The sequence below is a fragment of the Physeter macrocephalus genome, chromosome 16 (assembly GCF_002837175.3).
Source record: "Physeter macrocephalus isolate SW-GA chromosome 16, ASM283717v5, whole genome shotgun sequence".
Taxonomy (NCBI): Eukaryota; Metazoa; Chordata; class Mammalia; order Artiodactyla; family Physeteridae; genus Physeter; species Physeter macrocephalus.
Window position 1 is genome coordinate 100,090,474 of NC_041229.1, and position 18,304 is coordinate 100,108,777.

General features: G+C 38.5%; 1 protein-coding gene across 1 annotated transcript in view; it reads left to right on the top strand.

The window, feature by feature from the left end:
- Positions 1 to 11,856: 11,856 nt before the first annotated feature.
- The window catches only part of MS4A13 (membrane spanning 4-domains A13), a 31,352-nt gene continuing 24,904 nt past the window's right edge, over positions 11,857 to 18,304 (top strand). Inside the window, exons 1-3 of the mRNA XM_024133440.1 lie at positions 11,857 to 11,913; positions 13,833 to 13,973; positions 17,511 to 17,567. Of these exons, the coding sequence (XP_023989208.1) occupies positions 11,857 to 11,913; positions 13,833 to 13,973; positions 17,511 to 17,567 (255 nt within the window). The remainder of the gene's footprint in view (positions 11,914 to 13,832; positions 13,974 to 17,510; positions 17,568 to 18,304) is intronic.

Sequence of the window (18,304 nt, forward strand, 5' to 3'; positions counted from 1 at the left end):
TTGTTAAACATTTCTTGCACCTTCTTGATCTTTGCCTCCGTTCTTTTACTGAGGTCCTGGATCATCTTCACTATCATTATTCTGAATTCTTTTTCTGGAAGGTTGCCTATCTCCACTTCATTTTGTTGTTTTTCTGGGGTTTTATGTTGTTCCTTCATCTGGTACATAGCCCTCTGCCTTTTCATTTTGTCTGTCTCTCTGTGAATGTGGTTTTCATTCCACAGGCTGCTGAATTGTAGTTCTTCTTGCTTCTGCTGTCTTCCCTCTGGTGGATGAGGCTATCTAAGAGGCTTGTGCAAGCTTCCTGATGGGAGGGACTGGTGGTGGGTAGAGCTGGCTGTTGCTGTGGTGGGCAGAGCTCAGTAAATCTTTAATCTGCTTGTCTGCTGATGGGTGGGGCTGAGTTCCCTCCCTGTTGGTTGTTTGGCCTGAGGTGACCCAGCACCGGAGCCCACAGGCTCCTTGGTGGAGCTAATGGCAGACTCTGGGAGGGATCACACCAAGGAGTACTTTCCAGAACTTCTGCGGCCACCGTCCTTGTCCCCACAGTGAGCCACAGCCACCCCCTGCCTCTGCAGGAGACCCTCCAACACTAGCAGGTAGGTCTGGTTCAGTCTCCTATGGGGTCACTGCTCCTTCCCCTGGGTCCTGATGTCCACACTACTTTGTGTGTGCCCTCCAGGAGTGGAGTCTCTGTTTCCCCCTGTCCTGTCAAAGTCCTGCAATCAAATCCCACTAGCCTTCAAAGTCTGATTCTCTGGGAATTGCCCCTCCCATTGCTGGACCTCCAGGTAGGGAAACCTGATGTGGGGCTCAGAACCTTCACTCCAGTGGGTGGACTTCTGTGGTATAAGTGTTCTCCTGTTTGTGAGTCAGCCACCCAGCGGTTATGGGATTTGATATTATTGTGATTGCGCCCCTCCTACCATCTCATTGCAATTTCTCCTTTGTCTTTGGATGTGGGGTATCTTTTTTGGTGAGTTCCAGTGTCTTTCTGTAGGTGATTGTTCAGCAGTTAGTTGTGATTCCGGTGCTCTCGCAAGAGGGAGTGAGCGCGTGTCCTTCTACTCCACCATCTTGAACCAATCTCCTAGTTTTTAATAATTGTTATCTACATTATCATAATAATAATAGTCACTACTATTAAATACCCCTGTTTAATTGGAAGTTCATTATCTACTGATAAAATGTCCATACTTTCTCTGCAGATCCTTCCAGTCACAGGTCATATAACTGCAATCCCAAACCCGCAGGTTACCACCATGGGTATAACTTTCTCTCAGCTAGTTGAGAAGATCACAAAAGGTGGGGAACATAATTTTCTAGAACACTTACAGTTACTGGTAGCCCTTATTTCCAAACTCTAAATTGTGAATAATGAGCTCCATATTGGCTTATGAAAGAAGCTTTCTCTTCCGTTATAAAAATGAATCATTATATTTCAATAATTAATGTTTAATTAGTAACATTAGTCACTTTTCTGTAAAGCTCAGTTTTATGAACATGTTCCTAAACTAATAATGCAAAAGAGATTATAAAATGATACTACAGCTCCTGCCTTCTTACAAGTTATAGGGTGGTTGAAGAAATAAGAATCAAAATAATACATGGGACAATCACATCACTATTGGTGCCAACCACACAGTTACAAGACCAGGAAGGAGACAGAACAATGCAGAAATCTTATTAGTAAGATTCACTGCATGGAGGTGGGTCTGGAAGGTCACCAGAAGAGAGATCATTCTGGGCTAAAAGAAACACCATTCATAGAGTTGTCTGCCTATGTTTTCCTCTATGAGTTTCATAGTGTCTGGCCTTACATTTAGGTCTTTAATCCATTTTGAGTTTATTTTTGTGTATGGTGTTAGGCAGTGTTCTAATTTCATTCTTTTACATGTAGCTGTCCAGCTTTCCCAAAACCACTTATTGAAGAGGCTCTCTTTTCTCCATTGTATATTGTTGCCTCCTTTATCAAAAATAAGTTGACAATATGTACGTGTGTTTATCTCTGGGCTTTCTATCCTGTTCCATTGATCTATATTTCTGTTTTTGTGCCATCACAGCAAGGTCCTTTTTGACCCACCTCCTAGAGAAATGGAAATAAAAACAAAAATAAACAAACGGGACCTAATGAAACTTCAAAGCCTTTGCACAGCAAAGGAAAACATGAACAAGACAAAAAGACAACCCACAGAATGGGAGAAAATATTTGCAAATGAAGCAACGGACAGAGGATTAATCTCCAAAATTTACAAGCAGCTCATCCAGCTCAATATCAAAAAAACAAACAACCCAATCCAAAAACGGGCAGAAGACCTAAATAAACATTTCTCCAAAGAAGATATATAGGTTGGCAACAAACACATGAAAGGACGCTCAACATCATTAATCATTAGAGAAATGCAAATCAAAACTACAATGATGTATCACCTCACACCAATCAGAATGGCCATCAAAAAATCTACAAACAATAAATGCTGGAGAAGGTGTGGAGAAAAGGGAACCCTCTTGCACTGTTGGTGGGAATGTAAATTGATACAGCCACTATGGAGAACAGTATGGAGGTTCCTTAAAAAACTAAAAATAGAACTACCATACGACCCAGCAATCCCACTACTGGGCATATACCCTGAGAAAACCATAATTCAAAAAGAGTCATGTACCAAAATGTTCATTGCAGCTCTATTTACAATAGCCAGGACATGGAAGCAACCTAAGTGTCCATCAACAGATGAATGGATAAAGAAGATGTGGCACATATATACAATGGAATATTACTCAGCCATAAAAAGAAACAAAATTGAGTTATTTGTAGTGAGGTGGATGGACCTAGAGTCTGTCATACAGAGGGAAGTTAGTCAGAAAGAGAAATACAAATACCATAGGCTAACACATATATATGGACTCTAAAAAAAAAATATGGTTCTGAAGAACCAAGGGGCAGGACAGGAATAAATACGCAGACGTAGAGAATGGACTTGAGGACACAGGGTGGGGGAAGGGTAAGCTGGGACGAAGTGAGAGAGTGGCACGGACATATATACACTACCAAATGTAAAATAGATAGCTAGTGGGAAGCAGCTGCATAGCCCAGAGAGATCAGCTTTGTGCTTTGTGACCACCTAGAGGGGTGGGACAGGGAGAGTGGGAGGGAGACGCAAGAGGGAGGGGATATGGGGATATATGTATTCGTATAGCTGATTCACTTTGTTATACAAAAGAAACTAACACAACAATGTAAAGTAATTATACTCCAATAAAGATGTTAAATAAATAAATTAATTTAATTTAATGCAAAAAAAGAAAAAAAACACCAATAATTTTAGTGTTCTCTTTCTGCTGCCTGGATAACATGAATCACACCAATCATGAGTCTCCATGATTCTGTGGTCTTTCTAAAACAAAGTTGAGTTCGTGTTTTCTAAATTACCTTCAGCCTTTGAGCAGTATTATTGTCTGAAATTGTCACTTTCTAAAGCTCAAAGCATTAATAAATCTTCAGTATCTTTTTTGTCCATTTTACATAAGGGAAAAAAAACATGGAAGAGGAATCTATATTCACCATAACTTGTTCAACATACATTTAATGAGTCTACCACGTCTGAGACACTACAGAACACAGGGTGGGGGTGGGGACAGACATCGGCCCTGCTCCAAGGATCTCTGCCTGCAAGACATTTATTTGTACCCGTGAGACAGGACTGAAAATAAATAATTGGAATGTAACAGGACACTTCCAAAAAATGGAATAGCATGCCACTGTTAAAAATGTAATGTACAGCACAGGGAACACAGTCAATATTTTATAATAACTTTGTATGGAGTTAAATCTATACAAATATCAAATTACTATGTTGTACACCTGAAACCAATATACTATTGTAAGTCAACTATACTTCAATTAAAAAAAGAATTATAATACATTTGTTGACATGAAAAAGGTGTTCAAAAGACATTAAGCTAAACAACATGATCCTAATTGGGTGATTTTCAAAATCATATGTCTCTATGTGAAATACATATTGACATACAAACGTTTAAAAATCTAAATAAAAATATTATCATTGAGTTGTGGCATTATGGATGCTTTCTTTTCTTTCTCTTGTTTTTTTACTATCTATATTTTCCAATTTTGTTTCGTTAACATATAAGGCATTAAAAGGCAATATGATGCTGCACTAATGAATATCAAAAAGTGCAAAGACGTTGGAGAAAATGAGCACTTAAGGGTTTGGGGGTTTCAGAAAAGGCTTCCCAGTACAAAGGAGAGGAAAGTGTGAAAGCACAGCATGTTCCAAAGTTTACCAATGGGGCTATGAATCCACTTAGGGTAGAAGAGTCAATGGTAAAAGGACTTTGGAATTAAATAAAGATAGGAGACAGGTTGGTTTGAAACAAGGAAGTTAAAAAGTACTAATAATATCCAAGTAAGTATCTCAGACCACCTCAGAGCTTGGAGAACAGAAAGACAGAAAGCAGAGAGGTGCCAAAGGAATGGAGTGAGTCCACTGACACATCTTTACCTATTTCTTCACTCAAATCAATGGGCATCAACGGTGGGGCTGGTCTACCTGCGTGGGTTCTCTGCAGCGTTCCATTTTCCAGGCTGGAGAAATGGTGCCAACTCTTGACTCTCTGTTGGGCGAGTAGATAAGAAACCATAAGAGGGATGAAGCAGGAAAGAAATGAAACAAGGGAGGAAAGAAAACCAGGAGAGGAATGAAAGAGAATGGCAGTTACTATAAAACAAGTAAAAGATACTTCAAGAAAAAACAATCAAAAGTTAATGCTGGGGCTTTCCTGGTGGCACAGTGGTTGAGAATCCGCCTGCCGATGCAGGGGACGCAAGTTCGTGCCCCGGTCCGGGAAGATCCCACATGCCGCGGAGTGGCTGGACCCGTGAGCCATGGCTGCTGAGCCTGCGCGTCCAGAGCCTGTGCTCCACAATGGGAGAGGCCACAACAGTGAGAGGCCCGCGTACCGCAAAAAAAAAAAAAAAAAAAAAAAAATCACATCAAAAAGAATAAAATACCTAGAAATAAACTTAACCAAGGAGGTAAAAGACCTATATTTTGAAAACTATGAAACACTGATGAAGGAAATTGAAGATGATACAAAGAAATGAAAAGATATCCCGCCGTGTTCTTGGTTTGGAAGAATTAATATTGTTAAGATATGAATACTACCCACAGCAATCTACAGACTTAATGCAATCCCTATCAAAATACCCGTGACATTTTTCACAGAAATAGAACAAATAATCCTAAATTTTATATGGAACCGTAAAAGTGCAGTATGTGCAGTGCAGTACATGCAGACTAGAGCTGAGAACCATCCCTAGACCTTGTGAATTTGCCAACAGAATTCTTCATGCATTCTCATGACAGTCCTGGGCAGAGCTCTTCCTGAAGGAGGCCTGGAGAAAGCAAGTGAGGTGCAGATTCTGGAGCTAGACTGCTGGAGTTAGAATCAGAACTCTCCAATTTATAAGCTGTGAACATGAACAAGACCCTTAACCTCTCCAAGCCTCAGTATTCTCAGCTGTTAAAACAATGACTAACAGGGAGTTCCCTGGTGGCCTAGTGGTTAGGATTCAGGGCTTTCACTGCTACGGCCCAGGTTCAATTCCTAGTGGGGGAATGGAGATCCCGCAGGCTGCTCGGTGCAGCCAAAAAATACATACATAAATTAATTTTTTTTAAAAAATGACTAACAATGGTATGTACATCATAGGCATATTGGAAAGTTTAAGTAAGATAAGCCAATGTGTTAAAGTAATTAAACAAGGAGCCCATTAGACTGGGGTGGCTTTGATGCCTTGGTAGCCTACATCAGCAAACCGAAACCTAGACCAGAGTAAACGTGCTCGAAAATGAAACTTAAGAACAGCTAATCATAAACATCCAACTAGACTTTCCCAAATAAGGCAACCATTTAAACTATAGCCAATCAAATAATTTCCTTGCTTTGCTTCTGTGTCTCCTCTATAAAAACCTTTCCCCTAGTTCCTGTCGGCAGAGTGCTTCTAGCCATTTTTGGTTTGGTGCTGTCAGCTTCGAATCAATGTTTGCTCAAACAAACTCTTCAAAATTTTAATGTATTTTAGCTTATCTTTAAACACCTGTTAGCCATATAACATTGCCTGGACATAGTAAATGTGGGGGAAAAAAAGAAAACTAATTTTTAAACTACAGTTGACCCCTGAACAACACGGTCTGAACTGCATGGGTCCATTTATACACCGATTTTTTTTCCAATACATAAATACACAATCCAGCACTATACAGTCTGTGGTTGGTTGAATCCATGGATGCCAAACCATGGATATGGGGGGCTGACTACAACGTTATAGGTGGATTTTTGACTGTGTGGGGGGTCCCTCACCTTGTTCAGGGGTGAAATATATAAAAACTTAAATCTACTACATAGGTATATATGTGCATGTATGTGTATACATACATATATATTTAATTTACATAAATATTTATACATATTGCACTTCTACAATAAACTCAATTGCTTCAGTGGCCCAGCGTTACAGAGATTTATTTCCATTTTTCTTACTAGAACAGTCTGATGTTTGCAGAGAGGAAGCATCTGTTTTCTCCTGAGTATAAGTAAAATTCCTTGTAGCAATTTGGACAAGATATTTTATCAGCGCTTACAGAGTCCTTGTAATGATCCCCAACAAAGGTTTTAACAGCATTATATCAGGCATGGTGGTCTCACCACATTTCCTTATAATGTCTTTTGTATCCTGAGAACCAATTCAAGGGAAATTAACAACATAATCTGCATGGAGAAAAATTTAAGACAACAAAGATTAAAAGTCAAATGGGATGTCAAACCATGACTATCTCTTCATTGTTGAAGGATGCAAAATTATTGAGGACCAAAGGATAAAAATTAAAAATAAATGAATTCTGAATTTCTAAATCCAGGTTACAGGGACAGAGAAAAGTAAGGTTGGCCAACCGATCTGGGATATTATCAGGGGAATTAAGAAGTACCAAGGAACTTGGAGTGTCTTGCAGTTTGACTCGCTCATCTCTTCTCACCTGTGTTCATACTGAATACTTGTGAATGAATATGTATTCATAGTCACTGAAGAAATATTAATATATATTTGAACCCCCATCCAAGAAAATCATCAAATCCAAGATAATTTCCAGAGACTGTTGGCTAAACCTTAAATAAAAGGAAAAGATACTTCACTTGTCTCACAATCAATCAATCAGTCATGGCAGCAAGTTACAATAGGGCACCATCTCATCAGAACTGACTCTCATTTCTACTAAATCCATAGTCCTGAGGTTGAAGACACATTCCAGGGAGTTCTTCTTTCTTTAGCACACAGAATGCTTAATATTGTCAGAACTCTCTCTGCTCATAGACAGGTAACCCTCAGTGATATACCGACCAATACAAAATGTAAAGGTTTTAGGAGACCCTGGCATATTTTTTTCTTGTAAATGAGGAGGCTTTAGAGTCACAAAGTAAGGAAGCTAGCCGTGGGGCTAAAGATAAAGTTATTGAGTTTATAACTGATTTTCAGGCTATAAAATAATAATAAAAGATCTTGGCAGCTTTAAGACATACCTGTAATTGTGCTTTGGCAAAGGGTATTAGCGGCACTTAGGCAATTTCTTTATAAAAGAAAAGTCAGTTTCTCTTTCTGAATGTTTTGATGACTGGCTATCTTCCACTAAATATTTACATCCCAAACCTGACTTTTAACTTCCAAAATGCCAGATAAATTTTCCTGGAATAAATTACAGTTCACAACGTTCAGGAGCTGCAGGAACATGTGCTCTCCAGGTATTTTAATGCCTAAGTCATAATGGTTGCATAACAGGGTGATCTCTACTTTCAGATTACATCGTTGGCTTGAGTTTGCTGTTTTCCCACCTTCCCAGATCTGCCTCTTCTCTATCTTCTAGCTGCTGCTACCCCTACTTCTTTACACATCTCTTCATAAACACTGTTTTAACTACTGTCCACATCCAATAGAAAGCTGATGCCAGGTATAACCTGAAAGCTAAACTCACCTCAGCAGGTAGATCAAAAGGTCATTCCGGTGTCTTGCTAAATAGTCTCTTCAATAATTTCCTTCTTTGACTACTTAACGTTTAAAAAGAGTCAATGACTCAGCTACTTGCGTTTTTCAATATGTAAACCTTCTAAAGTGCATTTGTGGCCAAAATTTTTCTTGAGAACGGTGAAGGACTGACTTTTCATCAGAGATCTTGGTCGCTCTGCAGCGGATGTGTATATAAGAAACGCACCAGAAAGGTAAATACGAGAAACGGTGGTTTGGAGTAGCCATTCCTAGGGACACCCAGCGATAGTCGGCTCGCCTCTGAGAACATGGCCCGCCAGACGCTAGTGAGTCTGCGCACGCGCACTCCCCTCCCCCAACACCACGTTCCCTCGCAGGCGCGCAAGGATCGCACGGCAGCTGTGCCGTTGGAGGCCTGCGCCACCCGAGGAGCCTCAGGGCCGGCTGGGTCCTGGGTGCCTTGCGCTCTCCCTGATGACGGCTGGGCAGGGTCTCGGGACCTGGGCCTGAGGGCGCCGCCAGCAGAGATCCGCGTCCTCAGCCGGGCCTGGGCACTGGTGGAAGGACCCGGTATGGACGAATGCTCAGGGGCAGCACCGTCGCTTTCGGTCGCCGCAAGGACCCCCCCTTAGCCAGGACCTGGACCTCGGAGGGCGAAAGGACCTTGAACAAGTAAAATGAGGGGTAATGATGTCGCTTTGCTTTCGGGGTTTGTAAAGTGTTAAAAGCCCCGGCGAGGCATGGAGACCAAATTCAGTGCCTCCCCACCCTCACCCGCGTTTTCTTGTCTCTTCCATCCCTCCCTTTGCAGGGGCTGGACTCACCCACCCACCTGCCAGACCAGTCTTTTTGTTTTGTTTGTTTGTTTTAATTTTACTATAGTTGATTTACAATATTGTGTTGAGTTTCAGGCGTACAGAGTCTTATTGTTTTCCATTATAGGTTATTATAAGATATTGAATTTAGTTCCATGTGCTATAAAGTAAATCCGTGTTGTTAATTTATTTTATGTATAGTGGTGTGTATCTGTTAATCCCATACTCTTAATTTATCCCTCCCCCTCTCCTTTCCCCTATGGTAACCAAGAGTTCGTTTCCTATGTCTGTGAGTCTGTTTCTGTCTTGTAAATAAGTTGATTTGTATTATTTTTTTAGATTCCCCTTAGAAGTGATATCATATATTTGTCTTTGACTTACTTCATTTAGTATGATAATCTCTAGGTCCATCCATGTTGCTGCAAATGCATTATTTCATTCTTTCTTTATGGCTGAGTAATATTCCATAGTGCATATATATGTGTGTGTGTGTGTGTGTATACACACCACATCTTCTTTATCCATTCCTCTGTTGATGTACACTTACGTTGCTTCCATGTCTTGGCTATTGTAAATAGTGCTGCTATGAACATTGGGGTGCATGCATCTTTACAAATTAGAGTTTTCTCCAGATATATGCCCAGGAATGGGGCTGCTGGATCATATGGTAATTCTAATTTTAGTTTTTGAAGGAACCTCCAGACTGTTCTCCATAGTGGCTGCACCAATTTACATTCCCACCGACAGTGTAACAGGGTTCCCTTTTCTCCACACCCTCTCCAGCATTTATTATTTGTAGATTTTTTGATGATGGCCATTCTGACTGGTATGAGGTAATATCTCATTGTAGCTTATTTCATAAAGTCTGAGTCTCTTGGTTGCAGTGCAGGACTGGCCCTGGACACAAAGAAATGAATTCCTAGACTTCTGGGAGCTCACACTGACTTGGAAGCCAGTCCTGAAACTCAAAAGTTAAGACTACACCCTGATAGGAAGTATGCACAGAATGTTAGGGGGTCAACGAGAGGAGTATCTAACAGGCTTATGAGGCAGAGGAGGCTTCCCAAAGAAGGTTGTTGTGGCCCCTGTTAGGGCTGAAACTGAGGGAGTGGCCAGGATGAGGCCGATAAGGTGGGCAGGGAGCAATTCATGAAGGGCTTTATGGGCTCTGCCGAAGAATTTGCACTTTATTCCGAAGACAATGAGTTGCACCCCTGCTGAAGATGCTAAAGACGGAGAAGTGGTTTCTAGACATGAGCTCTCTGTGATTGTTCCAGAATTTCTATGTAACGCAAGTTTAGGGGAGTGAGGATAGGGTTGAGAAGAACGGCTAGGGGCTTTCCTGCAGCTGCTTTTTGGTTTAGTGATGGGATCATCAGAAAATAACAAATAAATGATTAATTTTATTTTTATACTCTACTTTTGGTTTTTAACTGGGTTGTAGAGTAACCCAATGCAGAATTTTTTTTTAACTTCTAACGATCATTTAGTGCAGGAATATATTGTAGCATTTATTAGTTTCTTCCTACTATCAATTAAATTGATGATTTTAAACACACACACACTTTTTTTCTTAGTATTTTAATGAGTACTTCATTTGAGGTAGTTTTGGTGGGAGCCTGATGGAGAGTACGGTGATGCTAAATGTTCTACTTCCCAAGCACTCATGGTGCTTCCACCATAAACTATGAATGTGAAAAGACTTTTTCTATATACACAAAAGGGCTTACTATTTTTATTATTTTCCTCTTATCTGAAAAGTGGCAAATAATAGCAATCTAGATATGAATTTTCTTCATTAGTCTATATATAATTCTGTAAATCTATGTCTTTTAAACCTGACAGAGTGGTTAATCTTGGTTGCCTATTAACCCTGGTTGCCTTTCTTTGGTATTTCTCAAAGGTGATGTTTGAATATATAAAGCTTACTAGTTATAATTCAGTTATTAACATATGGTGTTCTCTATTTGCTTTCACCGGCTCTTGTAGTCTTACCTAGCTTTCTCTGTTTCTATACTTTGTAGAATTAAGAGACATTCAGGAAATCAATTTTAGAAACCAAAGACTCATTAAAATAATCAAATCATGAGATCTTAAGGGTGCAGCGAATGACAGATCATTTAGTCAAACTCCTCTTTCATTTCTGGAAGGTCCAAGGCTCAAGTTTTGAGATCATCCATTAGATGATCACCTGGGTGGCTAAATGGTGTAACTCATGTTATTGACCTAAGTATGCCATGTTAGAAGATGTTAAACAGTGTAATTTCAGATCCAAAAGTGGATAAAATCCCAGGAGGGGATACAATTATTAGCCAAGTTTTTAATGTTCACGTAAGTAAGAAGGTGATTTAAACATCAGGGGGAAATGCAGGAATAGCAGGAAAAAAAAAAAAACAGGAAGAACCTTTAGGATTGTGGAAGCAACTTTGATAAGTTGTCTCATGGAGGAAAAAGTTCATCTTATAGAAAGAAGAACTAGGTAGCAAGTATGTGTCAGAAAAAAATCACAAGCCCATGATGAATTTAAGTCCAAGAATTTGGTTTTAAAAATGCAAACATGGCATTATGAGTTACACTGAATTGATTATGAAGTGCAACTGAACTGTGAACAGCTTTACTGAAAATCCTCTAACACTATCCCTTAGGTGTTCTTTATACTTTATCATCCAGAGACACTGTTCACTACTCAGAGAAAATATCTGTAATATACCAAATTTTTTAGTCATAGAGGGAGGCTTTTCCGTTTTGGAGACTGTTATTCAGAACAGGTGGATACAAATTGCCTCTAACAATTAAGCCGTGGAAAAGCGATTGCTTCAGAGTTTGGGGAGGTGGTTGCAAAACCATAAGAAAAGAAATGAACTTAAGTACTTTCTTTTGAGCAAAGCGTGCATATGTGTTTTGTACTGTTTTGTAGACGTTTGCTAATAAAAATATCACCAAAGATTAGAGACATAATCATCTAGAAGCAATGCTGGTAGTATGGCTCTATGTGCGTGTTGTTCAAAAGTCTCTACGGCAGATTCTCTTGTTTTAGGGGTAAGTAAGACTTCACTTTAACTAAATTCAGTATCATGCACTATTTCTATTTAATAAGGAATATTCTTGAATCTGGAGAGCGGCAGATTTGGTAAAGTCAAAAGGGTAAAAGTTTTGGGGTTTTAAAAAAAATATTGATAGCCTTTTACAAATTTGATCTCATTGCCCTTTATAAACAAATATGTGCTTAGATATGTGTACTGACTACATCAATATACACAGAGTAATGGATAAATCAAAAAAGTAATAAAAGAAAAAAAGATTTTTTTAACTGTGAGAGAGATGTATTGCTGATCTTTTTAATTACTATATTGATGTCTATGCAGTAGGACTATTAATATTAATTTGTCTTTTCTATTAAAGTACAGACAGAGTTTATCTAGCTCTCTTAATAAACACCAAGGAATTTCAAAGATCACTTCTGAGGGGGAAAAAAATTTTTCCCACTGGATGTGAACTTCTCCTTTGAATTTGGCTACTGTGTAGACCAGTTGTCTAAGTCTCCTACCTGACTTGTTCAGCAGAGATTCTTAACCTCTTTCAAGTCACAGACTTCTTTGGGCATAGGAAGAAAGCTCTGAATCTTTTCCCCAGACTCATATACGTATCATAATCCTTTGCACTCATTTATGTGTGTGGAAAGGGAAGAAGCATATGACCTCCTAGAACCCATTCATTGGCTCTAGGTTAAGAATACTTTTTAAATTAGAAAAGTCAGTTTGTCCTTCTCCAGATACTAGCAGCCTTGCTTTCTTGTAAGAGCCCTTTACAAGATTTGGCTACTTAGGTATTTCATAGTTTTATATAGAAAAGCTGCAATCCATATAAAAGTAGACACTATTTCTCAAGCCCACTCACTCCTTTTATAGTTAACAGAAAGTCATGTCGAATTAATGTTCTTGGTACTGATGTGCTTGTTCAAGAGGTATTTACTGGGTGCCTGCTCTATGCGGGGCGCCATGTTAGAGGCTGCTGACAACAGTGGGACAACTTAAGTCCAGGCTCTCAAGGATTTTGAGATCTAGTAAAGGATTTTCTCCCAGTCAGATCCAAAGAACCTTTGAAAATAATTTCATTCTTCCAAATTTGATTCAGAGGAAACCTTAAAATCTGAATCTAAATGCATAAGTTTGTTACCCCAAAAAAGTGGGTTTTCTATGAAAAAAAATTTCTCTAAAACATATCTTTAATATGAGCCAGTTGCATTTATGTGTTTCATAGATTACTTGCTTTACAAAGAACTGGAATCATTAAAGTTAAAGCATTAAATAGCTTCCTATTAAAGTTTATGAAAGTGAAGATAATGTATCCTCTGAAATTTTTAAAGAGTAATTAAAAATGTGATTCATAGTTGAAATATCAGTTTACATATAAATTCAGAAATTTACTGATACATATTTACTGGGATTATAATTGTCTTTTTACAAATTAAAGTTGAGTAATAATTCTCCCCTACCAATAGGAAGACCTTGTGCAAGTAAGTCTACTTTGGGTATTCTTTGTATCTCTGTGTTGACTCTACCTCACCTCAGCATGCTTGTGAAAAAAGATCCGTACCAAATGTGCCTTGAAGGAAAAGAATTAACCTCAGTATTCTCCTGTCACGTCATTACTTGTTAGGTAGGGAGGATAGCTAGTAGTAGAGTCAGATTGTCAACTTTTCTATGGGAGAATTCACCAGAATTACTATTGAACAGTCTGATGCTCCAAGTATGACTGATTCCTATTTGGTAAACCTCAGTACTTCCTGGTAAGGGCCCTCTTTTTGGACTAACCAATCCACAAATTTCATGGTTAAGTGCATTTCTATTTTACTTTCTTCTTTTGTAAAAATGTTGAATGTTTCTCATAGTCAGCACTTTTTGGAATTATGTTATAAATTACATGGTTTCGATACTAATAACATTCTCTTCTCATAGGCTATCCAGATTATGATTGGCATCTTTAGCGTTTTCATGTGGTATCTCCTATTGATTTTGTATATAGGACAAATTAAAGGAGTCTTTGGAACATATGAACCTATAACTTACAAAACAGGATGTTCTTTATGGGGAATTATTGTAAGTAGAATACATTTATATTATTTAATCATTCAGTAAATAATATTCATGCCACTAGTGGAACATAGGGAACAGTTTCTAAACAAAATTTTCAGGAGAGCTAAGTAACTAAATCCCATGTTGGTAATTTATTCAAAATCAGATTTCTTTTTTCAACAAGTATTTTTTAAGCACCTTTAATTTACCAGTACTATTACAAGAGATATAGATATAGGAGTGAATAAACAATGACAACCATAGGTTGGATTGTCCTTAGATATATGAAAGACAGAATCTTAAGCATAATCTCCATTAGCATGGTTAATTTTCGTATTTAGGGTCTTTACCTTAGCTTCCTCACACAATGAGTCTATACTCACAAATTTTCTAAATTTGTCATTACCTGCACTCTCCTGTGGTTTCTTACAGCCATAAAGTAGTAGGAAAGTCTGCAGAGTGTGACATCCTGAAAGCCAAGTGAACAAAGAAATAGGGAAAGATCAACTATATTAAATTGTGTTATGTTGTCAAATAAGACAAGGGCTGAGAATCGACCACTGGATTTAGCAATATGGAGGCCAGTAGTAAGCATGACAAATAGTTTCATCGGAAGGTGGGGCAAAACCCTGATTGGAATTGGTTTAAAAAATAATGAGAGAGACCCAGCAGTCCAGTGGTTAAGACTCTGCCTTCCAATGCAGGAGGTGTGGGTTCGATCCCTGTTCGGGGAACTAAGATCCCACATGCCATGGGGGAGGCCAAAAACTTAAAAAATGAAATAAAATTTAAAAAAATAATAATAATGAGAGGAGAGGAATTAGAGACAGCAAATACAGACAACTCCTTTAAGGGCTTTGGTGTAATGTGGTATAGAGGAATGAGGTAGTAGTTGAGGGAAACTTGGCTCAGGGCGGGGTTTGCTTATTTGTTTCAGTAGGTTGTTTCATGTCTTTTGCTGAAGGGACTGAACCAGAAGAGATAAAATTGATGATATATGAGATAAATGGGGGGAGGAAGGGATTATTAGAATCATGGACTTGGGTAGGCAGGAAATGAAACATTTTAATACACAAATAGCTAGGAGTATGGACAGTTCATCTCTAGCAGTGGTTCTCAACTAGAGGTGATTTTTCCCCTCAGAGGACATTTGGTGATGACATTTTTGGTTTTCACAGCTGTGGGTGTACATCCAGTAAGCAGAGGCCAAGGATGCAGCTAAACATCCTCTAATGCACAAGACAGCCCCCAGCAAAAAATTATCCACCTTTAATGTAAATAGTGTCCAGGCAGGTAACAGGAGGGAAGGTAGAGGACCAGAGAGAAAGGACAAATTTTATAGGTAGATAGTCAGGTGTTGGGAGCTTGTGGAACTTTTCTTCTGATGACCTCAAATATCTCAGTAATTTAGGAAGCAAGATCATGATCTGCGAGTGTGAATGGAGAAAGGATTGGTTGTTTGAGGAGAGAGAAGAGAATAGGAAATAGTCATCTAGGAAAAGCGAGAGAGAGTATATGGATTGTGGAAAAGTAGCATGACTTTCATGCAGCATTAAGGACTCACTTAAGCTTTTAGAACATGATTGTCTAGTGAGATGGGTCAAGGTGGTTATGTACATCTTTCTTAGGCCATGTTCAGCTGATGGACACAGGCATGTAGTAAGAAGGACAACTGCATTTAATCAAGATTTTGGTTTAACCATACAACTGTGATCAAACAAGAAAGGTGCAAAGGAGTTGAGAGTGTATAAAAATGAGCGTTTTTAATAGCTGACCATGGGATTGAAGCTGGTGAAGGAAAGAATATAACAGAGAAGTAAGGGGCTCAGATTATAGCTCCAGATGGGGTCAAAAGATTGTTAGAGTTGCAATACTGCAGGTTATGAGCTAGGAGGATGGGAGGTGGTGGACAGAGTGAGATAATTAAAATTGAGATTTGAAAGGTGTTACACCTATTGACAGAAATAAGTACAAGAGAATGAACATGGGAGTGAGTGACTGAGATAAGATAGAGTCAAAGGATTAGAGGAGAGAAATTCAAAGAACTACAAGCCCAGGTTATAAGAAAGATCATATAAGTATACTCTGAAATTACCAAGGATTAAGAGGTGTGAGAGAAAAGTTTAGAAAAGAATTAAAATCACCTAGAAATAGAAGAGTGACCAAGGGGTCAGTAGATGACTTCAACCAGAAGGGATAGTGGGTGATAGAACTTTAACCAGAAGGGATAGTGGGTGATAGAATCTGATGACATCTGATTCAAAGCTGGAGGAGAAAGAATGGTTGGAAGTAACAACCAGAAGCAAGGAGACCACTTACCCATGCTTAGAACCGGTGTTAGAAGGACAGTAGGAGATAAGATGGCCACCATTTGAGAGGGCTATAAAGGAAGCAGTGGCCTCTAGGAGAGCCACTGCCTTTGTACATTGGCTTATAGGTGTCAAAGCATTGCCTTGGAAAATAATATGAGAAAAATAGTAAATTTGCAGATAAAATCCAGATAAATGATTCCTGTCCTTCAATGTTTTTAATCATTCATGTTATAAAAATATCATGATTAGCTTCTAGATTAAGTTGTGTAAAATTTCAATTAAATATAATCCAAGGCAAAACTTCTCATTTAGGTCATAAACTTTGAAAGACATTTTGTAAAGCACGTGGTTTGGTAGTCTAGTTAGCACTAGTTTAAAATTCACAAGGTATTTTCACTGTGTATTCTGAACTAGTTCTTACCTTCACTGTGTACCTTCTTAGAAATCTCAATTTTGCTACAGAATGAAGTGCTGAGTGTGTAGACTTAAGTTATCCTTGAGTAATTAGTAAGCTTCAAGTTTGGCCTTCCTGTATGTGGTGTATAGTATGAATGCTATTTTTCCACAAATTAGCCTTTGACTTAGATCTTTGTCAAAACCACTAAAACAGATAAGACAAAAGGAATATTTCACAGGGATTGTGCAGCCCACATTCAAACAATATGACATAGCTTTACACGTCTGGGAAATAGACAGAGTAGCCTGGTATGAAATAATGGAACCTGTTTGTAACAAAACAAATGCAAAAACATGAATAGCAGCTGTTATGCTAATAATGGCTACAGTCTCAGTTAAGAGATGTATTTTATACAAACACAATCTGGAATAGATTCATGGACTACTTTTTTACATCCGGATTCATACACAGTAATTATAATCAGTGACAGCATCTCTATAGGAAGTATAGCATTAGAAGTAAGAATCGAATGAGTTCAGAAAGCATGCGCAGATATAAGCAAACTTGGTCCCTGATTCAGGACTGCTTAAGTCATCTTTGGCATATTCCACAACCCACTGTCTGAATTATGCCCACTGTCCCCTATGTGTTTCTGTTATTAGTGACCGTACTGTTATCTTCATTACTATATGACATAAACTTGTCCTCACCTCTTCCACTGAAACTTCTTTATATTTTTTTACTCTTAATATTCTAAAACTAATTGACTTAGAAGAGCGAGTTGTTAAAAATATTTTTTAAGTTGATGAGCATTGTCAATGAGTATTTATAAATATATGTTTTTATATCCAGTTTATCATTTCAGGAGTCTCCATAATAAGAGTAGCAAGGCATCCATCTCCACGCCTGGTAAGTTAAAATGTTTATGGTACCCTAGAAATTGCTTGTCACAAAGCTAAGTAGGTTTTAGTGAAAAGACTGTGGGCATTAAACAATGAAGGAATCTACCCTACCTGTAAAATAAATGAAGGAATTAATTGAAAATCTAGGAGCATATAATTTAATGTAGACAAACATGCTATATTAGTTACAATCGTATAAAGGTTTCTGAGTTTAAGCGTGGAGTTTTTTTTGGCTTGGTGTTCTACTTTCTTTTAACATTGTGTGAATTTTACTGTTAGAAAAAAATTTAATAGGACCTAATGCCTTTATATATAGACATAATTCTGCTGTGAAACTTCATTTTCCTAACTCCAATTTGGGAACACAATTGTACCTTACAGCAAAATAGAAAATCTGTTCAGAATAAAGATCCATCTGTAGTACAGGTGGAAAGATATTGAGAAGGAAAAAAAACTTAGACTCTTAGAGCTAAAAGATACCTTAGAAATTAATTAGTCTGCTCTCATAATTGTACAGATAAAAAACTAATATCCAAAAATATTGATGGATTTCCCTAGAGAATGAAAACCCAGGATTAAAATTCATTGAATCCTATTTGGCCTGTTTCTACAAGCAGTCATTTTTCATCTTTTTTTTGTTTTGTTTTGTTTTGTTTGTGTTACGCGGGCCTCTCACTGTTGTGGCCTCTCCCGCTGCGGAGCACAGGCTCCGGACGCGCAGGCTCAGCGGCCATGGCTCACGGG